Consider the following 27,096-nt stretch of genomic DNA (forward strand, 5'->3'; position numbering starts at 1 on the left):
TTTGTGTTCACAGTTGAGCCCATGGATGCAATGGCCAATCATAGGCGTTTTAGAGTCCCCATGTGCGGAATTCACTCAAAATGTAAATAAAAGATTCATTGTGCATTGTAAACAGCTTTGTTTATAGCAGGAGTTTTTACAGTAATAAAGTACTAAGTAATAAAGTACTAGTTAATAAAAAACTATTATATATTGTATAAGCCTACTGTTATTAAAGATACAAATTAATCCTATTTAATTAGCTCATATGTAAAGAGTTAAAAATGTGTGTGTGTGTGTGTGGGGGGGGGGGTGTTATGCTTTGCATCCTAACCCTAAACCTTACTAATGTATATATATATTTTTTTTTAGATTGTTATTATTAATTTATTATTAATTAAAAAAAAATTAAAAGTGGCGTGGCCACACAAGTTTGAGATCCACCGGGTTAGGGGATCATTTCTGCTGTAGCAATTCTATTCACCTTTCGGCACTCCTCCTGTCTCGGCATGCCCATTCCTCCGACCTGCAGCTAAACTAACCCTGTCTCGAATGAGGGTCCAGTGGGACCGTGGCCCTGGCACTGACTGCACACACACCTGCAGGTTAAACACCGCCACATCATGATAAGTTCACAGAGAAAAACTGACCTGAGCACATGGAGACTATTCTACTGCTTTCAGACCGAAATGATATCGGTGTGTGTTAATACAGATCATCAGATGGATGAGTAAAATCCTCTCATGAGAATAGGATGACTTTTCGAAATCCTCCCTCTCATAAACACTTGACCGGTTACATGCGTGCGAGGAGCCGGAGGGAGAACTGGCTCGCGGTGGTTCTGCTCCGAGTCTCGCGCCGGGATTTGAGCTTCTGTCTGACCGCTCTCCTCATATTCTGTCTGGGGTCTGTGTTATATCAGTTCAACGGAGGAGCACCAAAAATCCTGCTGGATGTGGGATATTATATAGGTAAGACCTCTTGAAAACATATCAGAAGGCATGGGGTAAGTTGAAGAATGAAGAAGACTAGCCTATTATTAGGGGAAGCAATGTGTTACTAGGCTATTGTTATATTGTATATTTGGCTACTACAATAGCCAACAGTAATGATACAGCTTTCCCAAACATGAGATTAACTGTAAGAAAATTACTCTTGTCCTGAGTTAATGTATAGCAAATTGAATTCACTAATGTCTATTAATTAAAAAATGGTTTATTGAAGAGTTATAAGTGAGACTAGAATTTAAATATCCCATTTTAAAGATTTGAACTACTGTCAGTTTTAACAAATAAAAGCACTGCTAGAGCAAACAAGCTTAGTGTAATTGGATTTTGATGCAAAACCTCATGTACCTTTAAACTTTTAAAAACCATGGCACCTTATTTAAAGAACTTTTTTATTATATAATAAGCATTAGGCTCTAACAGTAACAGTTCAGTTGTTGCTTCCACTGAAATATAAATATAAACGGTTTCATGACATTTCTAACTAATTGAATGTACCTAATGGTTGTCAAGGTTCATAAAGAGCAGACTGTCAAAGTTTCCTGTCTCCACTATGAGTCCATACTCAGTGTTGTTCTTGGCTCGTGAGACCCACAGTGAATTCCACTGGAGTCCATGTTAACTGGATGATATGAGGCCTTTCATTGTGCGGGACTCTTCATTCACTCGTCCTACAATGACAGCAGTCTCCAAAACTGACAGCTGGATGGAAGGGTTCACTCATTTAAAAGATATCACTCTTACATTGCAGCATGCAAGCTTTAAACTCTACAAATATTATACACATTAAACTTAAGAAATGTGAGATTATCAGTTATGATAGTGGGTGGACTGAACATTTGGACACATTTGGTATACAAAGATGTTTGTAATGTTCATTATGCACAAATATATCCATAGATACATTTTTGATTATTATTTTCAACTTTTTAGGGAGATTTTCTGGTGGCTATGGACCTTTAGCACCTAGAGTAAGAGCACTGCATGTCATATACTACAAGATTTGAGTGCTTGAATCTCATTTGTTACTAATATCTTACACAACTGATGCAAATCCATTTTCATTTCACCATAATGTAAGATTGTTCTGAAGTTGTTTCCTCTGTTGCAGGCTTTACCTTTCCCAAGTCAGGTTGTGTATAACAGGGTTGGTAAGTGTGGAAGTCGCACTATAGTTTTGTTGCTGCGCATGTTGGCGGACAGACATCAGTTCACTCTCATCTCCTCTGATATTCACAACAAGACCAGACTCACCAAACGTGAACAGGTACTTAAAAACAATGCTGCAAATGATGATGAGATGACTAGTTCTGGTCGATAATTGTGTCTGCTTTGGCCAGTGAAGTTGATACCTAAAAATGTGAATGTTCCTTAGCTGCCATTTAATTATTTCATCATTATTATTCCAGTGTATTTCAGCCACCATTGAACCATCAATGGTTAATTTTAACCGTTCTCCTTTCATTCCCATGTAGGAAAATCTCATTAGAAACATCAGCACAACTCCTCAGCCATTTCTTTACACCCGACATGTGCATTTTCTCAACTTTAGCAGGTATTATTATTATTATTAGTTTTATTATTTAGGTAAGTTGATGCTTCTTTTATATAAGGTAATGTACAGTGCAGTCATTATTGCAAGATAAACTTGGTGAAATGACTGTACCTACATTAGCTCACTTACGACTACTTATCAAATGAATTGATAAATAGTTCACCCAAAAATGAAAATTCTGTCATCATTTACTCAACCTCATGTTGTTCCAAACCTGTATGAATTTCTTTCTTCTGCTGAACACAAAAGAAGATATTTTGAAGAATATGGATAACCAAACAGTTTATGGGCCAATGGGGTCCATCAACCATCTGGTTACCAACATTCTTCTAAATATCTATTTAACTTAATAACTTGAGGGTGAGTAAATGATGACAGAATTTTCATTTTTGGGTGAAGTATCCCCTTTAATACTTAGACAATATTGATTTGAAATTTACCTGTATATTATCCTAAAGATTCTGCTAAGAAAAAAATACAACATACTAAACAATCAATCTAAATCTGCAACAATAATATGGTTATATTAACATTAAAGTCATCTAAGGGTCATTTTCACGACAGTTGATAAACAAGACTCAAGACTGGCCCATTCTCGTTCGTATGACACATAAGACCTGAAACACTCAAAAAAATGAAGGAGTTGCACTTGTAAGTATAAAGAGAATACATACATTTCAATTGGAAAAAAATAGTTTTAAGAAATCAACTTTTCCTCAGTTCAGTAGGGGTGTTCGATTCTGCATTTTCTGCAGTCTACTCCGATTCCTGACTCCCACCGTAGGAGTCGATGAAATCAACTCCTGAAATCAACTTTATTTGCTCCATTACATCATTATTATCATCATTTCATCTATAAAACAGTTCTGCAAAAAACTGTCGTCACCCAACTCAGTTCAGTTCTCATACAACAGTGTCAGTACAGTCAGATCAGTGCTTGACCTCTTTAAAGCAACAACATGGAACTTTTCCTCTGCGGTCGCCCTACAGGTTGGAAGCGGAATTGTCCATTACCGCTGTCGTAAAATGATTTACGTTTACTGTATATGAAGCATGCAGGTTTTTTTCATATGGGCAATGATAATATTATTAATCTTCCCCCTTTCATAATTTATACATGTTTAGTAGACTAAACATTTTAACTCAAACATTTGCGATTTGCATGTCGATTACAATGCTCAAATCTGAACGAGAATAATAGCGATAGCATCCTAACCATCTAAAACTACCATGTTAGTGTTTACTAGCTACCAGATTGATAATTCGCTCATCTACTAGCTGATTCATGAAGATAAATAAATGGAGGACCAGATAGTTTCCGTAACGTAGCCAGGCAGACAACAGATTAGAAAAACTAAAGATAGTATGCAAGCAATTTACAGTTACTTACTAGTTCAACAGCATGACGGCCAAGTCAGCATCGGTCTGGTAACTCTCCTCCTCCATAAGCTCACGCCAGCGAGCAAACGCTCGACCAATATTGATCCTCGTCCTGCCTTTCAGTTTATCACTCTCCCTTTTCCTCTTCCGACTCTACTCCGACAAAACCTTGGACTTCTTACGTTTCGCTGCTGCCTCAGCCATGACGAAAACAGACGTACGAAAACAAACGCGCTGGTTGGCCACATTTGAGGAAGTGGTGGGCAAAGTGACGTATGCCGTAAAGCAGTCGAATTTTGTAGTTCTTTTTGAGCGCTGGTTACTACCCGCACCCCGAAGTTACATAGTGCCAGTAAAAGCGATACAGACCCCGTCAGGCTCTGGCAGACGTCTCATTCAACCTATTGTAAGTCGATGTACTATCACAAGGGTCTTGGAAATATATTATGAAGGTTGAAAAGTTACATGTTGTTACTTTAAAGCAGGATGGATTCTGATTGGCTGTCAATGTCTTTCTAAAATGTGAATCCAACGATATCGTTCCTATAATGTCATTATCAATTATAGTTGTGATGTGGACTATTCTATTCTAGAACGATTTGTAAACTTGTGTCTTTATCGTTATCCTCCTTGGTGTGAACGGGCCTTAATTAACAGAGATAAAATAATGGATATTTGAATGTGATTCCTCTCTCTACTGTAATCAGGTTTAGAACGGATGAGCCCGCACACATCAACATCATCAGAGATCCGATCAACCGATTCTTATCCAATTATTTCTTCCGGCGGTTCGGCGACTGGAGAGGGGAAGAGAATCACGTCGTGCGAACCCCTGCGATGAAAGACGACGAAAGATACTTAGTAAGAGCTTTAAAAACAAACGTGTTTCTTAAGAAAGTAAGTTAGTAGTCCAAGCGAGGTTAGAGAAACAGAGAACTGAGTGAATGAGCATTGAATGAACTATTACTGTCATAAATGAAGTCTGTACAGCTCTGTGTGATACGCATGAATGCTTCCTTCACAACTCAGCAGGCAGCGTTTATGAACATGGTTTACTCAGTCTATATTTAGTGTGAGACTGACTGTGCTGCTGGTTTTCCTGTCATTTATTAGTGTGACATGTGGTAATCGTTTACAGGCAGTGTATGTACAGTATGACATCACCGGGGGAAACACAACTAGACTTTTACAGTTTCTCTAAAGATACCAATCCAATCATATTCATCACATACATCACATTCATGGGTATCCATGATTTCTGTTCAAATAGTAATTTTCATTTGTTCATTTTTTACAACTTTCCCTGGAACGTTCTGGATTTGTTTGCATAGCAGCAGGAAATAGCCAGGCGTGGGTCTTTGGTTGGAGACTTAGATGAATGACCCCATAGTTCAGACCCCTTGTGGATGAATATATAAACAAACGACTGTTCTCAGAGCTTCAGTTCCAGTTCAACAACCAAATCAGTTTAATAGCACTGATGTAACTAACTGAAATGTTAATGTTGGCTCTTTGACAGATTGCTTTTGTTCTTCTTTTGTAAGTTGCTTTGACTAAAAGTGTCTGTTAAATGCATTAATGCAAATGTTCTTCTGGACCAAAGGACATCAGCACATGCATCTTGGAAAGCTACCCAGAATGCTCCAATCCCCGGCTCTTCTACATTATCCCATATTTTTGTGGGCAGCATCCTCAGTGCAGGTGATATTTATATCCGGACATTACTGCTACTGTACATCTTATGTGATTCAATTTAATCAACTCTAAATCAATAGATTCCCATGAGTGATCACTGAAACTGATCAATAATCTGTAATGACCTAGAGAGCCGAGTTTGTGGGCGCTGGAAATGGCCAAGCAGAACGTTCTGGATCATTACCTGCTGGTAGGGGTGTTGGAGGAACTTCAGGATGTGTTGCTTCTGCTGGAGAGACTCCTTCCACACTTCTTCTCTGACGTCTTGAACATCTACAAAAGTCCAGGTAAGACCTTTCATATAAGTTTGCTTAACGATTTGACTGGTCACCATTTAAAAAAATGATTGCCACCGTTTTAATAACCTTTTTGCACATTTTAATTAATTTAATTATTTAATGCATGGCAGTATCTGAAATGCTGCTCAGAAATTATATTAATTAATACAAAAAAATTAACTTAAACAAACTTAAACTTTTTAATAAATATAAATATAATTTATATATAGTTTTATATGAATTATATAATTGTATAAAATATATATTTTTATATTAAGTGAAATTACTTCAAATACAAAAAGTATTTCAATAAATGTTGTATTTTTTTCAATTATTTAAGTTAATATTAAAAAATATAATTATATAGACCTCCAAGACCAATACCAATCACACAGTAAAATCCAGTGTTGGAGTTTATGAGATAATTAAGTGATTTATCAAGTGATGATTGAACATTACCGATGAACACCTGCTGTTAACAAGCAGAACAACTGAAGGAAAGAGAAACAACAAGAACAGAACAAAGAGAAGAGACGAGCAGAAACGCAAGAACTAGCCTATAACTGACTTCCAGCCACAGCCTTATGCCCGGGGCACAGTACGATTTTGGGCTGGTGAGGCCCTTTTTTTCCTTGGATGGATTTCCTACTGACACACTACAGCAAAATATATAAATAACTGTCTGAAAACCATTTTGTTTTGGGTGAAAATACTAATGCCTGCCTAAGACTTTTGCACTTTAGTGTATATCAGCAGTGTAGTCTGCTATATTATTTTATTTAAGTTTAAAAAACTGCTTGTATTTTCAATGTACAGTAGACTTTTTCTTAAGGTTTATTAAAAATAATTGATGTGGCTCCGTGTCTGTCTCTACTCGGTTCAGAATACAGGAAGCTGGGGAACATGACGGGCACCGTCCACAAACAGACTCCTAATCTAGAGGCCCTGCAGGTGCTTTATCAGCGCATGGAGTACGAGTACAAATTCTACAACTTCGTCAAAGCTCAGTTCCACCTCACCAAGAGGAAGATCGGTCTGAGAACAGGCCCACGACCCTCCAGACATTATTCTGGTGTGATTCAGAGGAAGGACCTACAGGGGGAACTAGGGGAAGAGGAACCAGAAGACTCACTCGACTGGACCCAACAGACCTGAGATCAGATATAATCTAAAATAATCAATCATTCAGGTGAACCATACAACTGGATAAAGCTTGAAAATTATCAACATTTCTTATGTTTTATCTGTTAAAAAAACAATTACACTAAATGTTGTCATCAGTATTCTTAGATTGTTGAATATTTAACAAATTTTAATAATTTGTTAATTTTTATGATTCTTTGAACCATTTTAAAACATATCGGTCACATTGCAACTGTAGTTCCCTTTCGTGGTCACTCCGAGTTATGTCGGATGACGACGAATGGGGTTTTGCTTAGAAAGCATATCACCTTCGAGTATATAAAACGAGCCAATGGCAATGAAATGCCATGGGTCTGCGGAATTTGCATAGTGTAGGTCTGCCTCCCCCTGGGGGTATATAAGGAAGTACGCTGGCAACATGCAGATATGTTTTCGCTTTGGAGTCGAGAGCTATTCTTCACTCCACATAGAAGCCTGAATCCTGAGTTACTCTTTATCTCTTCATCTTCGACACGAGCGAACTCTCCGGTGTTGGTGTGACGGCGATTCCAGCGAGTGCACATTACCCTGCTGATCTGATCAGTGATCTGACAGATAGTGTGTTTCTCCCTGGCCGCTTCAACATCCGCAGAGTTTTTCCTCTCACAAAAGAGCTTGCACGCGGCACGTCTTTTTAAAGATGCCTCGCCCGTGCACTTCTGGTTGCGGTCGAAATGTGTCTAATTCTGATGGGCACAATCGCTGCTTTGTGTGTTTGGGCATTGATCACGCTAAAGCAGCACTTGTGGATAATTCATGTTCTCACTGTGGGAACATGACCATCTCCGCGCTTCGGTCAAGACTCAATGAGCTCACTCAAGCGAGAGTCCCCCCACCCACACCCCGATCTACGGTCTCCCCGGGAGGCTGTACTTTGGCTGGTGGCCGGGGTGACCTGAGGGTGACGGTGTGAAACAAACTGCCGACTCATCCACGGTCCACACCCCCCTCTCCAGCGCTGGTAACCGCGAGTGTCCAGACTGAGACCGCTGGTCCCTCTACGGAGGCCCTGCGAATCTCGTTTGGCGCTCCAGAAGAAGATGCAATGTCGATCGCTGCATCACAAGGTGGGCAGGAGTCCTCGGGAAGTGAGGATTCGGCTGTGCTGCCACCTTTGCCAGCATTGTCCGAGTCTGATCACGATATGACGGCCATGCTTTTTCCCGGGCAGCTGCGGCCATTGGGCTCGAGTGGTCCCCGCCACCCGATCCAGTGCGCTCGCGGCTGGAAAATTGGTTTCTGGGTGCGGCCGCCAATCCCCTTCGACATCCAACCCCAATACCTTTCTTCCCAGATGTGCATGAGGAGGTCACGCAGTCTTCCCCCGATTGTTCGTCGACCTTCTCCGCCTTCCCTCCCCTCGATAGAGCTGCTGCTTGTGGGTACACTGGGGTTCCCCCGGTGGAGCGTTCTGTCGCAATGCAGCTGTGTCCGGCAAGCGCTTCCTCTCGGAGCGACCCTAAGCATCCGTCCAAAACCTTTAGATTTTCGTCTACCCTGGTGGCGAAGTCTTACAGAGAGCGGCGGGACAGGCAGCTGCGTGCCGCCACCGACCTTGCTCTCCGAGCGACGAAGTTGACCGCACGCTCCCTGGGTCAGGTGATGTCCACAGCTGTGGTCCAGGAGAGACACCTGTGGCTGAACCTGGCTGATATGCGGGAGGCCGAGCGGACTCGTCTACTCGACACCCCCACATCCCAGGCCGGCCTCTTCATGGTGCGGTTGAGGACTTTGCCCAACAGTTCTCGACCGATCAGAAGCAGACTGAGGCGATAAAGCACATTCTGCCCCGACGGCCCGCTGCTCGACCTGCGCGTTTTGAACCGCTGCCTTCACAGGCTGCCGTTCAAGATGCTCACGGCCAAACGCATCCTCCAGTGCGTGCGAGCGCAGGATTGGTTTGCAGCAATCGACCTGAAGGACGCCTACTTCCATGTCTCCATCTTACCTCGACACAGACCGTTCCTACGGTTTGCTTTCGAGGGGCGTGCATACCAGTACACGGTTCTCCCAGTCGGGCTAGCCCTGTCTCCTCGCGTCTTCACGAAGGTCGTCGAGGCAGCCCTTGTTCCCCTCCGGGAACACGGGGTTCGCATCCTGAACTATCTCGACGACTGGCTGATCCTAGCTCACTCTCGAGACCAGGTCTGGCATGTCAATTGCCTCGAGTTGCTGGCTGTACGTCTCGCCCTGCACCACTTCCGTGCGCTGCTCAAGGGTCAGCACGTGCTAGTACGTTCAGACAATACCGCGACAGTAACGTACATCAACCATCAAGGTGGTCTACGCTCCCGCCGTATGTCGCAACTCGCTCGCCACTTCCTCATATGGAGTCAGAAGCATCTGAGGTCGCTTTGAGCCGACGAGCTGTGCTAGTCTCACGACAGGGAGCTCAGACTTACGCAGGGCACTGGAAGACAGCCGAGTTGGTGTGATTAGACTAGGGACCCCATTCATCGTCATCCGACGTAACTCGGAGTGACCACAAAAGGGAACGTCTCGGCTCATTTTATATACTCGAAGGTGATAGGCTTTCTAAGCAAAACCCCATTAGTCGTCATCCGACGTAACATCTCCATTCCCTACTCAGACCTCACATACGTAACCGAGACGTTTCCCTTAATAATAAAATGAATGAATTTAGAGATCATTTAATATGCTTATGAAGTGTACTTCTGTTTTGTGGGAAATAAGACACTTGACAGCATTAATGTTAAGACAATATTCTTCCTAAAAATATTTTGTCACACTGACAATTTGTTCATGTATAGTTAAAGTAGTTAAAGGTGAAGTTTGAACAGCACAAATAAAGACGATTTTCAAACACTCACTTATAGAATTTAAATATATTTCAACATTGAACATTTTACACATTTTATCTTCAAGATTAAATACATTTTACCTCCTTATTGAGAACATCCTATAGACTGATGACATGTAGAAATGATCAAACAAAATGAGTAATACAGAAATCAATAATTTTGAAAAATATTTTCGATGCAAAATTACATCAGATTGATCTTTTTTTATGATTTATCTATTATTAACATGAAAGTGCTATTTCTCATGCACAAATGCAAAGATATCAGTATGAAAATCACATCACACATGGATATCATTATCAGTGTGAAGTCTAAAACTTAATTATAAGTGTAAGACACATGAGATTCACAGTCTGGCTGGAGGTGGTTTTTCGTACAGACTCTGTCTCAGCAGATCGAGCGCGTCCAGTGCCGTTCCCCAGCTCAGGGTAACACCACAGCCTCCATGACCGTAGTTGTGCACTAGAGGCACCTGACGGCCCTGTACAGACAGATATTCGCGCTCCACCCGCAGGTTAGCCCTGCCTGGCCGCAGTCCCACCCACTCCCCCATCACCTGAGCCGCTCGCAGGGACGGTTCCAGTCGAATGCAGCGCTCCAGGATCCCCTTGCTGTCCTCTTTATCCACCTCCATACGCCAGTCACCCTCCTGCCGTGTGCCTCCAATGTTGACGTACCTCACTCCAGGGTAGATGTAGGTCTTGCCATCTCCATCTCTTATGAAGTTCATCAGCCAAGGAGCGTTAAGCATCAACATTTGTCCTCGAACTGGATAGACCTCCTCATCATTCGCCAAAAAACGTGAGCCGACGCCTGAGCAGTTCATGATGGCATCGTAATTCAGGGCCATTTTATGAAGATCAGTCACCTTTTCATGAAGGATCTGACCTCCAGCCACTCTAAACCTATTGAGAAATATAGATGAACATTACTGATTTATTTAGTATACACTTTACCCTTATAGTCTTATATCTGTTTTAAAAATGGAGCCTTTTCACATTTCTGGGGTTCTCAGATGCAGGAGTTATCATAGTTGGGTAAACTTCTATAATATTTCTATATAATCTTCTACAGTGTATAATTTTTGCGTTACCATACATGACAGCTTTTCTATGACTTTCCAAAACAGGAGAAAATAATGACAGAAAAGAGAAAGAAGACTCCCTCAGCAATATTAGAAACACTCACACAGCAGTGTTAAAGGCCCACTGAAGTGCCTTGAAACACACAGCATTATTCAATGTGTTGACCATAGATATCATATAAAGGCTAGATGTCTCGTCCGCGCTGCTGGCCAATGGAGCTCGACATCCGCACACGGCGGCCATCTTACGACAGGGTGCTCGCTCACTCATAACATGGTGCATGTACTTTTAAATAACCATAACTTGCTCAATTTTCTACCGATTTTCAAACGGTTTGGTTTGTTATAAACGTCAGAGATGTAGCTATTATACTGCATACATATGAATAATTATGTTCAAAATGTTTAAGCATTCAGAATTATAGCCACGTTAATAACGTTTGTAAGAAACCAAACCGTTTGTAAATCCGTCCAGATTTCAGCGAGATAAGAGGATTTGTGTGCGTGCTACTCACTCACCTTAATTCATAGAGCCCTGTCCTAAGATGGCCGCCGGTGATGCCGGAAGTGACTCCGCCTTAAGACATCTAGCCTTTATATGATATCTATGGTGTTGACCTCATTTCCACTGAAACAGGAAGACAGGGCGGGACATCAAGCAGCTCCTCCCCTTTTTTAAAATAGCCAATAGCGTTTTGTTTATATCACAGCTTGGCCAGAGCCATTGAGCTCGGTAAATCTGCAGTTTCTTTCTACTCTCTAACCGTTTCTCCTCCAAATCACTTTAAAATAAAGCATTCTCTGCAGAATTCAACTGGGTCCGATACATATTTTCTGCGCAATAATCCGCTCTGTGCTCTCGTGTCTCTGGAGCGGATCAGACAGTGAGTGCGCTGTGGCAATTCACGTAATGCTAATGTGAAACCAGACTTCATTCGCCCCAATAGAAAGCATATTTACACTGTCTGAATCGTTCTCTATCCCCTATATAGTGCACTATGTGCCATTCACCATGTAGAAAATAGTAAATGTGTGAACAAGTGACTGATTTTAGCAAGCAGCTTCAGCGTCTATAATGTAGGAGGCGGGAAGCTTTAGATTCTAGAGAGCATTTGATTAGACAGAAAATTTGATGAAATTTTGATTTCATGTGGACTTCAAACAGTTTTCTGTAATTCAGTGCCAATGTAATATTACACAAAGTATAGTGTTATAAATGTACATCATTTAAAAAAAAAATCTGCTAGATTTACGATGTTAATAAGAGAACTTGTCATTACAGTCTGTGAAAAGGGTCCATTATATGAATTATATAAAACTTTTTAGTACCTTTTTTCCAGCCATGGCAAGTAGCTCAGACATTCACACTTTAATGTGGTGAACGCTTGTCCAAACTTATGATTAGGGAAACGCTTCATTTCATGATCCGTCATGTATCTGAATCCAAATACCAAATCTGCCCAGTAGGGCTTTTTGTCGCAGGGTACATCCTTGAAAACATGGTACCTAAGAGGATGCAATATTGAGATTATGATAAATGAAGACCACATCAATACAATATCTTTTAGTGTGATCACTAGGGTTTTACCCGGAGCTCAAGTACACGCCAGCATCTCCGGCTTGTGGGGAATCTGCGATGGCCAGAAGATGATCAAATGACTCCTTGAACCAACGCCGTTGCCGTTCAAGAGGGATGTCTAGTAAAAGAGTTTAGTAATAATCAATTAAACCCTTTTTACATAGACAGGCCTAAAAAATAAAAAAGACATAACCTCAAACACACGATACAATGACAAATTTGCTGCATCTGTCAGTGTTTATCTCACCAGGAAACTCAGTGGCTAGGAGGATTCCAGCAGCTCCATCACTGGTGGTGTCAGGCGAGAACTTCTCAGCAACAACAGTTACAGAACAGTGTGGAAGCGTCTCAGCGATACACACTGCCGTAGATAAACCCACCACACCTGCTCCGACCACCAGCACTTTCACACGCTGCATCTCTCAACTCAACTACAAGATCCAGAAGAGACGCTTTAGAGAGCTAATAAACGCCTCAGCAAATATTGATCTATAATTAACTGCAGTTATTATCATTTAGGCCCTGTTTCACAGACAGGGCTTAGATTTAGCCAGGATTAAGCCTTAGTTCAATTAGGACATTGAACTTAGAAAAAAAACTTTACTGGTGTGCATCTTGAGACAAAATATTTTAAGATATGTCAGTGCAAGGTGCTTTCAGTTAAAACAGCTCAAACATGTGTTTTAGTCTGGGACTAGGCTTAAGCCTCATTTGTGAAACTGGGGATAATGTAATTAATTTGATTAAAAATTAATTGATTCACAGCCCAACTCAAAACAGTATTTATTCACTTTAATACAGTTACAATACCTTATGAACCTGTTCAGAACATCATTAAATATTTACAAATGTTACATTTAAATGCTATTTGTTTGAGGTTTACAACGTTTAATAAAAACATTTAATAGCAGCCATCAAAATATTAATTTTTGTATAAATTGTTACTGAAGAAGCTTGCTGATTTTATTACCCTTCACAATGTAGTTTTTCGTGTTTTTTAAAGCTAACAAAAAAATGGTAACGCTGTTCATTGTTTGTTCATGTTAGTTCACAGTGCATTAAACAAGATTTTAATTAAGTATTAGTAAATGTTGAAATTAACTTTAACAAAGATTAATAAATGCTGAAAATGTGGAGTTCATAATGTAGTTAACTAATGTAAAAGTGTTACCAAAAATATATTCCCTTTCACACAATACTGAGACATTTACAACCATGCAAGACAAACATAAAATCTGATTTTGTGCCAACAAAGTCAATAAACGACAGACTGGTGTCTTACTTACCTGACTATTATAGTCTAAATATATTATGCAACAAATCACCTTTTTTAAAACAGTCTTAGTGTCCAATATAATAATAATAATAATAAATGTACTTTTCATACAACAACCATAATAGCTTAAACATTTTTAGAATTCAGGCCTACAGCTGCCATAGCATAGCAGTAATAAGAAGTGATATTAATGTTCAAAACAGATTTAGAAACGAAGGTTAAATTTAAAGCAGGCGCACATATTTCGATCACACACTTACCAATACCTCCAGCCTTGTGGTAAACCTGCGGTAACAAACTGAGTCTGTGAATTGTTACTCACTCTGGGACGACACTAATGGTGCGTTCATGTCACTTTACTCGGAGTAAGATGGCGGAGTACATTCTCTTGATTAATAACACAATAATACAGTAACTCTTGTTCTATAAAATGAAGAACAAAGAAATGTGCATCAGGTGTACGTTTTATTTTATGTTTTTAATTAATTTATGAAGCCACTGCCAACTTTATCTTACATGTTGCATATTGTTATATTATAATGCCATCATATTCTGTGCAAGCAATTAGCTTACTGCGCTGTAAATAGAAAAGCCTGACAATATCACTGCTAAATACCTTTAAGTATTGTGGTATTCCGCACTGTTTCTCAGTGACACGCCCCCAACTCGTAAAGAGAAAATCCCGAGCTTCCCACTGGTATTTACGACACTGTGGTGGCGTTCATGTGCGTTCAACTCGTAAATACGATCTATGTTTGTCCTACTTAAAACGCATAATGGGAAATGGAGTTTCAGTCTTATTTTGAGGGGATGCAGAAGCACAGAAGCGAATATTTAACATACGAGTTAGTGTACAACAACTGGTTTTGACTGCTAACGGCAACATTATGTACAGTTAATCTTTCAGTCCAATCTTTTTAATTTCTTCAGTTATAAATAAAGGGCTCTTTTTGTTCGTGTGTGTTTTAATGCTTCGCCATCGGAATAGAGGCGCTGCCTGTTTGCAAACGCAACACTGGGTGACAAATGTTTCTTTCCTCCAGGGGGCGCATCGAGGCCCATAGACTAATCTTCCTTCAAATCCTGTCTATGTTCAAATCCCAGGACGGAAAATCTTTTAAATGCAAGCAGCAATCTAACGTGGCAGATATAAAAATTTCTCTTACAATCTATATAAAATGATTACATGAAATCTCTTGCGCTTTTAAAAATGGTAACCACGTCACAATGCTAGCAATGCTGCCTTTCTACCCAATAATGATCTATCTGACTACTTCCAGAGAATGTCTAATATGGCGAGAAGTTTCACTCTCAGTAAACTTCCGGCTTCTGAACTGGTTGCAGTTCCACTCTGATTCCATATGAGGGCGCTCACAGGACGAGTGCAGAATGAACGGAGGTCAATGGCGGTATACCCCTCAAAATCCACTTTTCTCAGGATATAATTTTTTGTCTAGTAATTTGAATGTTGTATTCGAAAGGAGATGCAAAGAAATTACACATTGCTGGGTGTTAGATTTTTTAGAGTCACTTATTTGCTTTAAAAAGTCTTTCAGAATGTCAATGACGTCAGAATGCTGACGTCATTAGCAGAATGCTAGCGTGTTATGGGCAACAACAACTCAACCTGTAAGAAATAAAAACGACATAAGTACTCGTTCATTCAACTTTCGACCTAAAACCCATGTTGAACTTGCAAAATCTACAATCAGATCTGAGATTTCTCAACGGCAATCGGGTGAAAGAGACAAATTTAGCTGTCTAGCCCCATTGACTCCCATTTATTTTGCACTCATGGCGATCGCCCCCAGTGGAACTCTGGTGGAACTACAACCAAAATTCGGTACAATAGGACTTAATAGGGAGTGGGCAGGCTCTCCGTAGACGGGCTCTGCTACTTCTGTGATGGATACTGAAACCACGGAACGTAGGCGAATTCTCGCGAGATGTGGCTGTCCTGAAACGGTTCCTTTAAGGTAAGGTCCTGAAAGCTTAATCGTACATTATAGTCTTTAGGGAGTAGAATAATTATTATTTCAAGTGCGTTTCGCAGAATAAACATTGTGATTTACTGATCAGCGGCAACCTTTTAGCCATGAGCGTGTTTTAGAAGGGAAAACAAAGGAGCTCTTTGTTGCTACACATGGCGTTGGTTTTAAACCAGTTTATTCTTTTATTACTGTCTGTGATCAAAGACCTTTGACATAGATATACATGAAGATTCACAGTGCGCGCGCACGTGTGTGTGTGTAACCCTTTTGTACAAAACGCAGTGTGAGATTCTACAGCATGCTTGTGTTTACAGCTGCAGACCGCATGCAGTGCATGATACAGTGACAGACAATGTGTCAAAAAATACAATGCTTACATACAGTTTTAGGCGTGAAAACGGAAATGCCATTGTCCTTTAATATAGACTTGACTGGTTTTGAATGATTACCAGGATTACATGGTTCTACAAAGAATGCACCACCATGGATATGGTACATGGTTCCTAACTGGTTGGAACACAACCCAAAAATGTTGGTCTGATGGGTGAAAACATACTTAATTTTAGCTTCCTTTTTTTTCTTTCTTTTTTTTTTTAAAGGAGTACTTATTACGCAAACAATATAGTCCTACTTTAAAGAATATACTGCAAAGTGCAAATGTAATAATGTTTTTGGACACTTGATTATGTGTTTTGCAATTAAATGCAATTAGCAGAATTTTAGAGTACTGCCAAAATGTTCTGATAAGCATTTTATTTAACTAAAATATACTTAAATGGTTTTTATTGTTGTAAAATTTCTGTCATGTATTGAAATATATTTGGGTCAATGACATGACGGGTAATTTTTTAGTTTAAAGGCCTTAATAATAATAATAAAAAAAACAAAGATATGACATGCAAAGTATATAAGGTACTACAACTTTATCTATTTTATTGAATCCAAAAGGTTTTAATTTTATTTTACTACATATAAAGGTATTTTAAAGATTTTGAAGTGTCAAAAGGTCTTTCGGTTTAACTGTCCGAAGGCCAATACAGCCATTTCATTTGTAATTAAAATATCTTAAAATGTAATACATTTATACATATTTTTTATTCTGGCATGATTTTATAAAATTATATATCAACATAGTGCAAAACGGTATTAAAATTGTGTGTAGAAGACGTCATTGTTTTGTTATGAGAAAGAATGTCCGGAAAAACGAATTTCATTGATGTCATCTGGAGTAACCGATATAAAGGCACCATTTTGGATAAAGTCATGCGGACATCATCATGTCACAGGATGTGTATCATTCAGATATCTGCAAAGGACCACTCGGTCGTGAAGCAAAGTAAGTAACTCACTCTTAACTATTTGAAAAATTCATGTTTTTGCTTGCTTATACGCATGTCTGGAAATATCAGGTCATTCGGTACAACGCTATAATTAAAAGAATATTGTCGCTATAAAACAGGGGTTCTCAATCCTGGTCCTTGAGGGCCACTTTTCTGCAGAGTTTAGCTCCAACCCTCATCAAACACACCTGAACCAGCTAATTAAGCTCTTCAGGTTTACTATAGAGCGAAAGGCAGGTGAGTTTGATCAAGGTTGGAGCTAAACTGCAGGAAAGTGGCCCTCGAGGACCAGGATTGAGAACCCCTGCTATAAAACATGGAAAATGTTGTAATATTTAAAAAACTTGTACTAAATATAAAATGTCTGATTATATTTTTGCCAGCTAGCTAGCCAGCTAACTTGTTAGCTAGCTAGATATCAGCCTGTTAGCATTGTTTGAAAATATTGTCATTCGGTAATACTGAAAATTTGGTTGTACCGAATGACCTACTGGTTGTACCGAATGACAGCAATGTATGTAGGTCATATTTGTAATGTACATATCTGGAATAAATAAATACAACATTTTATCAATAGGAAATGTGCAGAGTATATTATTACATCATTTTGACTGAATTTTGCTTTTGCAGGTGCCTTTATCAAATAAGGAAAAAGCAGCTCGCTGCTGGGAAAGGATCAAAGCTGATCCTGTTAAAAAAGAAGAGATACTTGCCAAAAGAAGAGAAAAGTATAATTTGTTTTATTATTTATATGATTTAATTATTATTATTACTATTATTATAATACTATATATAGTAGTAATTGCATCATAACACTGTTACAATGCATACAATCGGCTCTATTGTGCATTTAGAGTGATTATTAGGAACACTTGCCAATATTATATTAGTAGTAGTAGTAGTGGTATAGTTTTCTTTTTGTTTTTAGTTACCAAAGAAGAAAACTCAGTGGCAAAAAAGAACACCTGTCAGTTGATGAACTTGGCCAAAAGGATCTTATATGGATGAGGGCAAAACGGAGGCAGAGAGAGATGTTGAGGACCATAAACAATATACTGAACCTAAACCCCGAGTCTTTAAATGTGACACCTGACATCCCAGTGGATGACGTACTGTACAACAGGAACCACATTTGGCATCAGACCCAGACAAAATCTTCTACTTTATAGAAGACTTGCATACAACCATTAGTGAGCCAGAACCTCTAAATTCACGGCCCTCAAGATTATGCTCCAAAGACTTGGATGTCTTTTATGAATATATACTGTAGCATCTAACAATTTAATCGAATCTAATCTGAATGTTTAACAAATTAAACATTTGTTCCAAGAACAACTAATTGCTTTAATGTTTTAATTACTTTAATATCATTAATGATATGAGTTGTATGTAAATATGTCGGTTCCAATAACAATGAAATCAAGCGTAGCGGCAGTTCTGGCAGGTCACATTAGTCAAGTTCGCATTAGCTGACTCTCAGCTGATCCACGTCTACCTATAGGAATACGACGCCTATCATCGTATACATATATAAGCTCCTTCAGTATTATCTGCAGCTATGGGGTTTCTCAGGAGCTAATTAACCTCCTCCATCCCCAGCTCCTCCTCTCGTCAGTCAGGATTTGGCCTTCTGATTCCCCTTTGAATGAAAACTAAATTCTCGAATTAAGTTGTACATTAAAATATTAAATTAATGATATCTGCATACATTCATGTTGGTTCTGTTCTGTTTACCCTAAGGGGGGTTATCACTGCTTTCCCTGCTCTTATCCATGCTAGGCTGCACGGATGCACTAGCATCCTGTTCTTCTTGCCCAGAACAGAAGAGCAGAGTCAATCGTATATGATGATAGTGGTCCTGACAAATGTTTTCATGTTTGATGTACTTTTTTACATTAATATTATATTAAAAATAAAATGTGCTTTTGTAACGATTTTTGTCTGTGTATTGTCTTAAATATTCATAATGTCAAGGGCAGCAGACAGTCATTCGGTATAATCAGCCTTGGTCATTCGGTAAAACCGATATATAGTAAATATTTAAATAGAATAATATTGTTTTTAATAACTAAAGGAACTACAATAATACAAATTTAAAGCAGAGTAGGCTTTTTTCTACATTTACCCTTTTGTCATTTCCCTGTGCAATGTTTTACTTGAATATGTAGGAGGGTTTAGAGTAGTCCAATAAAATGATTACATTTATAAGATCAGTGATAATGTTATTTTATATTTATTCCGTGGTACACACTATATACTATCTCAACATCAATGTCAAATCAGGTTTTTTCATGAATAATTATCTGCAAATTAATCATTTTAGATATATTCATGGTTAAACCGAATGACTTTTTTGGTAACAAATGTTGTCCACCTTGTAAAAAATGACATAAGCAGTGTTAATTGATTGTAAAAACCACATAATCTCATTGTTAACACTTAGTAAAAAAAAAAAAAAAGGTTTCAAAATTAAAGGAGAACTCCAGTCAATTTTAACATTGAGCTCATTTTTGCAGAGTTCACGCGCGTGATCATAGGTAACTAAACCTATGCGCGTGAACTCGGCAATCGACTACTTTGGGCTTCAACCGAAAACAGGATGTAAACACAGTTATTTGCGCTGGCTTAAAAAACATCATTTTTATACATATCTTTCACATCTACTGCAGTCAGATTCACTCGTGTTCACTCTGAAGGAATCACTCACATTTTCTGTGCACTTGTAATGACACATCAAGGATGTTAAGAGGCTAAAAGCAGGTTTAGTACTTGCCCTATTGAAGTCAACAGGGTGCAAATTTTAAAAATAGAATAACTCGGTGTAGGCAACACCGATTTTTAGGGCCCAAGCCCTGAAAGGGCGAAGGCCCTATTGTTTTCGGTAGGATTATTATTAGGGCCCAAGCCCTGAAAGGGCGAAGGCCCTATTGTTTCCGTAAGGATTATTTATTAGGGCCCAAGCCCTGAAAGGGCGAAGGCCCTATTGTTTTCGTAAGGATTATTTTTTTTTTTTTTCTTCATTATTTTTTTTTTTGCCTTTTTGCCACTTTTGGGGCCCTTAACATGCTCAAAAACTCTTGAAATTTTGCACACACGTCAGAACCTGCGGCCATCAGGGCCGGGCTGAAGCTGGTACCGGGGCGTGGCAGGGGGGCTCGACAGCGCCCCCTGGAATGGGGTCCGAAAACTTGGTCCATAAATCAAACACGCTTGCATGTAATAATATGAAACTCAGTACACATATAGATCTCATCGGGCCGAACAACTTTCGTGCTCTAAGTTTTACAAAAGCCCAACAGGAAGTTGGTTATTATACGTTGTTTGGAAAACGCATACAATGGAATGTGAAATACTCCTCCTAGGGATTTCATCCGATCGCCACCAAACTCGGTGAGAATAAAGTCAAGACATTGAGGATCAATTCTTGCGAACAGATTTTTGATATCTCGAACGGTTTGGCCGTGGCGAGGAAACGAATTTATGGCGAATAATGGGACACAGGAAGTGTGTTATAACTTCTGCATACATTGACTGATCTTGATGAAACTTCAGCAGTGTATTCGTTGTAAGAGGCCGATCACATGGATGTGACTATTGTGAGTCAAAGTTATAGCGCCACCAACTGGCAGCAGGAAGTGTGTCACTTTCAAAATGCTTTGAAGTCACCCTCTTACTTTTACCCGATTTGCTTCAAATTTTATGTGTATAATGTAAACACACGGCAGATGTAGACCTGTGAAAGGATTATTGATATCTTAGATACTGTTGCCGTGGCAACGCATCAAATTTTAATATTCTTTTCGGATGCGTTTGAGACTCTTAGCATGCTTGAAATTGGATGAAACTCGACAGACACATAACACTTATTAGCCAGTAGACATGTGAAAAGATTCAGAAACGGGCGTGGCAGGGGGGCTCAACAGCGCCCTCTTGAACAGGGTCTGAAAACTTGGTCCATATATCAAACACGCTTGCATGAATTAATATGAAACTCGGTACACATATAGATTTCATCGGGCCGAACAACTTTCCCTCTGTCAAGTTTCACACCAGCCCAACAGGAAGTCGGCTATTATGGGTTGTTTGGAAAACGCTTGCTGTGGAATGTGATGTACTCCTCCTAGAGAATTCATTCAATCACCTCCAAACTCAGTCAGCATGAAGTCAAGACATTGAGAATGCTAAATTGCGGACGGATTTTTGATATCTCGAACGGTTTGGCCATGGCGAGGAAACAAATTTATGGCGAGAAAAGAGAGGAGACGAAGTGTTATAACTTCTGCATACATTAACTGATCTTGATGAAACTTTAGCAGTATGTTCGTGGTAAGAGGCCGATCAGATGGATGTAACTATTGTGAGTCAAAGTTATAGCGCCACCAACTGGCAGCAGGAAGTGTGTCACTTTCAACATGCGTTTGACAAAAGTGGGTGGGTTAGTTTTACCAACAGTTACAAAAATCAGTATATATATTGGTCTCACCGAGCCGGACAACTTTCTAATTTACAGTTATTAGCTCCGAGCAAAAGGAAGTCAGATATTTTGGTTTGAATGTGGATTTTTTGGATATTTCAGACTACTTGAGCTACTCTTCCTAACGGTTTTATTTTATTCACACCAAACTTTTTCAAAATGATAAAGATACATTAAAGATGCTAAATTGTGAACGGATATTAAACATCTCAAACGGTTTTGCTATAGTGAGGGACTAAAGTAAAGTAACACTTAAAGCCTCATCTTCTAAAAATGTAATTAAACACCATTTATTTCTATATAAAAGTATAAAAATGTCACAACTAAACCCATTTTATTCTTTTTTTTTCAATTTAATAAATATTTATAAGTTTAAAAATAGTAATTGTACTATTTAGTCCCATAAAAGTCAAGTCATACATAGGGCTATACTGCCCTCTTGTGTTCAAAATCAGGTAGGCCTATTGTATCTACATAAAAATATACTAGGTATGTGACGGTGAGAATATTTTACCACCGGTTAATCGACGTGTGACACCGCTGGAGGCTTTTGAATCGCCAACTTAAAAACGAAAGTAAAATATGTTCGTCCACACTGACATTGATAGTGGTTGAGCGAGCGTTTCAAATGAATTCCTATGGAAGTAGGAATTAACTGAAAAACGTTCACTCTGTTCTGCTCGTTCCTCGCCGTGGATGCGCACCGTTATGAATGCCCGTGCAGCCATGAGCATTTTAGTTTAATTTTAAAATTAGCGCCTTTCGGGGGTTGATTGCTTGAAATTATTTTACAAAAGCACAATGTTGTGTTTTATTGCAACTGTACACAAATATAAGTTAACACTTTGCAGTTTGAATGTCGTCCTGTATAATGACGGAGTATGTTTTTATGTGTCCACTGTTCAATCGCGCCCACACCACACACACACACCCACCCACACACACACGGTTTACTATCTTTGTGGGGACTCTCCATAGATTTAATGATTTTTATACTGTACAAACTGTATATTTTATCTCCTTACACTAACCCTACCCCTAAACCTACCCATCACTGAAAACTTTCTGCATTTTTACATTTCCAAAAAAAACTCATTCTGTATGATTTATAAGCTTGTTTACCCATGGGGACCTCTATTTAGGTCCCCACTGTGACACGAGTCCCCATGAGTCTGTGTGCATTCAGGTTGAAGTCCCCACCGGGATAGAAAAACATGAACACACATACACACACACACACACACACACACACACACACACACACACACACACACACACACACACACACACACACACAAACACACATTCCAGCATTGCAATCTTGACATCGCAGCCTGTTCATTATAGCCTTAATAAAATATAATAATAAAATAGTTAACCTAACATATAAAAATTACACTGCTCTAAATAGTCAGTAGTACAATTCGTACATTCACAGTAAGCACCGCTCCACTGTGATGTTTCAAGCACATTTTTGCGCGTGTGAAGAGGATGATTTTTTCTGTCGATATTGGAACACGAGTGAAGAACAAAGCCTATAATAAAGAATAGTTTAGCATCCAAATACATCGCAAATGCTGAAACATTTTGATTCTAATGAGAGGGTTACGTAAGCCCAACAGTGCTTACTTTCGTTTTAATTTTTACATTAAATTTAAAAGATTTGTTGTGGGATATTTTGAGTGTATCATAAAATCAGAATAAGCTAATAAGGTTTCTGTCTTATATATATATATATATATATATATATATATATATATATATATAAAATATATATATAAATATAGCTGCGAGCAGCGATGAAGGGCCAAAGCCGGTGGCACCGCCACCCCGGTGCCTTTATGTAACTAAAGGCACCAGGGTGGCGGTGCCACCGGCTTGGGCCCGTAATCGCTGCTCGCAGCTATATTTTTTTTTTTTTTTTTTTTCTTCATTATTTTTTTTTTTGCCTTTTTGCCACTTTTGGGGCCCTTAACATGCTCAAAAACTCTTGAAATTTTGCACACACGTCAGAACCTGCGGCCATCAGGGCCGGGCTGAAGCTGGTACTGGGGCGTGGCAGGGGGGCTCGACAGCGCCCCCTGGAATGGGGTCCGAAAACTTGGTCCATAAATCAAACACGCTTGCATGTAATAATATGAAACTCAGTACACATATAGATCTCATCGGGCCGAACAACTTTCGTGCTCTAAGTTTTACAAAAGCCCAACAGGAAGTCGGTTATTATACGTTGTTTGGAAAACGCATACAATGGAATGTGAAATACTCCTCCTAGGGATTTCATCCGATCGCCACCAAACTCGGTGAGAATAAAGTCAAGACATTGAGGATGAATTCTTGCGAACGGATTTTTGATATCTCGAACGGTTTGGCCGTGGCGAGGAAACGAATTTATGGCGAATAATGGGACACAGGAAGTGTGTTATAACTTCTGCATACATTAACTGATCTTGATGAAACTTCAGCAGTGTGTTCGTTGTAAGAGGCCGATCACATGGATGTGACTATTGTGAGTCAAAGTTATAGCGCCACCAACTGGCAGCAGGAAGTGTGTCACTTTCAAAATGCTTTGAAGTTACCCTCTTAATTTCACCCGATTTGCTTCAAACTTTATGTGTATAATGTAAACACAGGGCAGATGTAGACCTGTGAAAGGATTATTGATATCTTAGATACTGTTGCCGTGGCAACGCATCAAGTTTTAATATTCTTTTCGGATGCGTTTGAGACTCTTAACATGCTTGAAATTGGATGAAACTCGACAGACACATAACACTTATTAGCCAGTAGACATGTGAAAAGTTTCAGAAACGGGCGTGGCAGGGGGGCTCAACAGCGCCCTCTTGAACAGGGTCTGAAAACTTGGTCCATATATCAAACACGCTTGCATGAAATAATATGAAACTCGGTACACATATAGATTTCGTCGGGCCGAACAACTTTCCCTCTGACAAGTTTCACGCCAGCCCAACAGGAAGTCAGCTATTATGGGTTGTTTGGAAAACGCTTGCTGTGGAATGTGATGTACTCCTCCTAGAGAATTCATTCAATCACCTCCAAACTCAGTCAGCATGAAGTAAAGACATTGAGGATGCTAAATTGCGGACGGATTTTTGATATCTTGAACGGTTTGGCCGTGGTGAGGAAACGAATTTATGGCGAGAAAAGAGAGACACGAAGTGCTATAACTTCTGCATACATCAACTGATCTTGATGAAACTTCAGCAGTGTGTTCGTGGTAAGAGGCCGATCAGATGGATGTGACTATTGTGAGTCAAAGTTATAGCGCCACCAACTGGCAGCAGGAAGTGTGTCACTTTCAACATGCTTTTGACAAAAGTGGGGGGGTTAGTTTTAAATACAGTAAAAAAAAAATGTTTTTATATTGTTCTCATCAAGCCGGACAACTTTCTAATTTACATTCATTAGCTCAGAGCAAAAGGAAGTCAGATATTTTGGTCTGAATGTGGATTTTTTTGCAAAATCAGCCTATGAATTTTTAGCCACTCCTCTTAAACTATTTATTTAATTCCCACCAAACTTTTTCAACATGATGAAAATACATTAAATATGCTAAATTGTGAACGGATAATAAATATCTCAAACGGTTTTGCTATGGCGAAGGATTAAAGTAATGTCCAAAAAGGAAAAACTAAAAGCCTCAAATTTTCTAAAAATGTAATTATATACCATTTATTTCTATATAAAAGTATACAAACATCACAACTAAACATTTTATTATTTTTTTTCAATTTAAGAATGAATTTTAAGTTTAAAAACTGCCAGAATGGTTGTTTAGTCTAAACAATACATAAATAAAGTCAAACATAGTGCTATACTGCCCTCTTGTGTTCAAAATCAGGTAGGCCTATTCAGGGCTTGACATTAACTTTTTTGCTCACTAGCCAATGTGGCTAGTGGTTTTCCAAAGTTACTAGCCACACAGCATTTTTACTAGCCACATTTTTGTTGTTGTGAAATTACCTGATAAAAGTTGACCATGGCGTGCTAAAATGTACTTGAACTAGATTTACAACCCTTTTAAATGTAAAACCACTGTATACACCCAAATCAAGACTACATAAATATATAACAATACAGGTCATTATAATTAGCTCTGATAAGGTTGTGTGTAAAGCTCCTTTTTTTAAATAAAACCATGTATTGTGTATTATGTAGCCACATTGCTCCACCGGCATACGACATAACTCCAGCAGGTTCTTTGCTGTCGGTCACTAGCGACAATACTCATTAGGGCTGTGAAAATTGCTCAAAAATGACCTTTGAATATTCCCTCTAAAAAAAAAAACATAGCTTATAGGCCTATTCGAACTATTCGAACATCTGGTTGCGCATTTTGTCAATGACGCGCATTAAGTCAATAACAGGACAAATTAATACAAAGAGACATAACTACTTGTATAGGTAGTTTATTTAAGTTTAAACATATTTGACAACGTATTACCTACACGAAAACAAGTAAATCAACTAATAAGACCGCAGACCTCACTCACTCTCGCTCGCAGGCACTCTTTCTCTCTCTCGCCCTCACCCTCAACACCAAACGCGAATAGAGCATCTGGCGCGAGTGTAAAGACGCGTTTACGCGCGTCTGGAGGTCTTGCGGTGCGAATGAGGCGTCACGCGCTCTGTGCATAACAGTTTAAAAATGAACAACAATAAGCGAATGTTGAGAGCTGATCAATAGTTTTATGCAAGCAATTTAAGGTCGCGACTCTTATATAGCAGGCTTCATACAGTGATTGAAACAAATATTATTAACATTGATTGAAGTTTTACAGTATAAATAATTGACATTGAATGCTCCGAGCGAGCTGTGCTGTGGTAAACATGGAACTTTTCCTTGACATGAAACGGTAAATAATCAAACCAGTGGAAGCCTGCAGTGCATGAAACTGCTGTATCTAACCTACCTTATTCATGCAATATCTATTCAGTCAGTACAGTAGCCTACACTTCACTAATGTTTCTGTTTAACGTTAAATAAAATGACCCCTCAGGCAGCGCGCCCACTCGCAAAGCAGACAGCCGCGCCTCTGCTACCGCGGGCGTTTTTCCACATTCGAATATTAATTTTCACCTTCGAAATTCTGTTTTTTTTTTAAACTATTTGAATATATATTCGAATTTAGAATATTCGTTGACAGCCCTATGGGAGTTGTAGTGTCGTAGTGTCACACTTATTTTCAGATGCCTTTTGAAATGACTACAATTATTCAACCCGCCAAAGTGGCTAGTTGGAGTGACTGTGTTACCCGCCACGAGCAAAATCCACCCGCATTTGGCGGGTTGGCGGGTGTTAATGTCAAGCCCTGGGCCTATTATATCTATATATAAATATACTAGGTATGTGACGGTGAGAATATTTTACCACCGGTTAACTGACGTGTGACACCGCTGGGGGCTTTTTAATCGCTAACTTAAAAACTAAAG

General features: G+C 39.3%; 3 protein-coding genes across 5 annotated transcripts in view; 2 read left to right on the forward strand and 1 right to left on the reverse strand.

The window, feature by feature from the left end:
* Positions 1–768: 768 nt before the first annotated feature.
* On the forward strand, positions 769–9,905 carry LOC308707502 (uronyl 2-sulfotransferase). Its single transcript, XM_081394044.1, has 8 exons — positions 769–950; positions 1,920–1,957; positions 2,098–2,253; positions 2,462–2,541; positions 4,629–4,782; positions 5,525–5,622; positions 5,746–5,903; positions 6,778–9,905. Exons 1-8 carry the CDS (start codon positions 779–781, stop codon positions 7,047–7,049), a joined length of 1,128 nt encoding a protein of 375 aa, XP_081250170.1. The 5' UTR covers positions 769–778; the 3' UTR covers positions 7,050–9,905.
* Positions 9,792–15,108, reverse strand: ddo (D-aspartate oxidase). Of its 3 annotated transcripts, none has more exons than XM_081394045.1 (6): positions 14,454–15,105; positions 14,098–14,260; positions 12,809–12,992; positions 12,571–12,679; positions 12,312–12,488; positions 9,792–10,803 (listed from the first exon to the last, which is right to left on the reverse strand). In XM_081394045.1, the coding sequence occupies exons 3-6, from the start codon at positions 12,978–12,980 to the stop codon at positions 10,245–10,247; spliced, it is 1,017 nt and encodes a 338-aa protein (XP_081250171.1). In that variant the 5' UTR covers positions 12,981–12,992; positions 14,098–14,260; positions 14,454–15,105; the 3' UTR covers positions 9,792–10,244. The 3 variants fall into 3 exon arrangements, with proteins under 3 accessions (XP_081250171.1, XP_081250172.1, XP_081250173.1); XM_081394046.1 differs by having other exon boundaries at positions 9,906–10,803; positions 14,160–14,260; positions 14,454–14,858; XM_081394047.1 differs by lacking the exon at positions 14,098–14,260 and having other exon boundaries at positions 9,906–10,803; positions 14,454–15,108.
* A 651-nt stretch (positions 15,109–15,759) lies between these two features.
* zbtb24 (zinc finger and BTB domain containing 24) overlaps positions 15,760–27,096 on the forward strand; it is a 46,124-nt gene continuing 34,787 nt past the window's right edge. The window contains exon 1 of the mRNA XM_081394428.1: positions 15,760–15,813. The gene's annotated coding sequence lies outside the window, so the exon portion shown is untranslated. The remainder of the gene's footprint in view (positions 15,814–27,096) is intronic.

Source organism: Scardinius erythrophthalmus (genome assembly GCF_964197995.2).
Source record: "Scardinius erythrophthalmus genome assembly, chromosome: 19".
Taxonomy (NCBI): Eukaryota; Metazoa; Chordata; class Actinopteri; order Cypriniformes; family Leuciscidae; genus Scardinius; species Scardinius erythrophthalmus.

What these genes read in the sequence shown, in the direction of transcription:
- LOC308707502 (XM_081394044.1), top strand. Translation starts at nt 779, where the DNA reads ATGCGTGCGAGGAGCCGGAGGGAGAACTGGCTCGCGGTGGTTCTGCTC. An exon ending in CATTTTCTCAACTTTAGCAG is followed by an intron (nt 2,542 to 4,628) that starts GTATTATTATTA and finishes TACTGTAATCAG; the next exon opens with GTTTAGAACGGATGAGCCCG. An exon ending in GGGCAGCATCCTCAGTGCAG is followed by an intron (nt 5,623 to 5,745) that starts GTGATATTTATA and finishes GTAATGACCTAG; the next exon opens with AGAGCCGAGTTTGTGGGCGC.
- ddo (XM_081394045.1), bottom strand. Translation starts at nt 12,980, where the DNA reads ATGCAGCGTGTGAAAGTGCTGGTGGTCGGAGCAGGTGTGGTGGGTTTA. An exon ending in GGCGTGTACTTGAGCTCCGG is followed by an intron (nt 12,489 to 12,570) that starts GTAAAACCCTAG and finishes GCATCCTCTTAG; the next exon opens with GTACCATGTTTTCAAGGATG. An exon ending in TTGCCATGGCTGGAAAAAAG is followed by an intron (nt 10,804 to 12,311) that starts GTACTAAAAAGT and finishes ATTTCTCAATAG; the next exon opens with GTTTAGAGTGGCTGGAGGTC.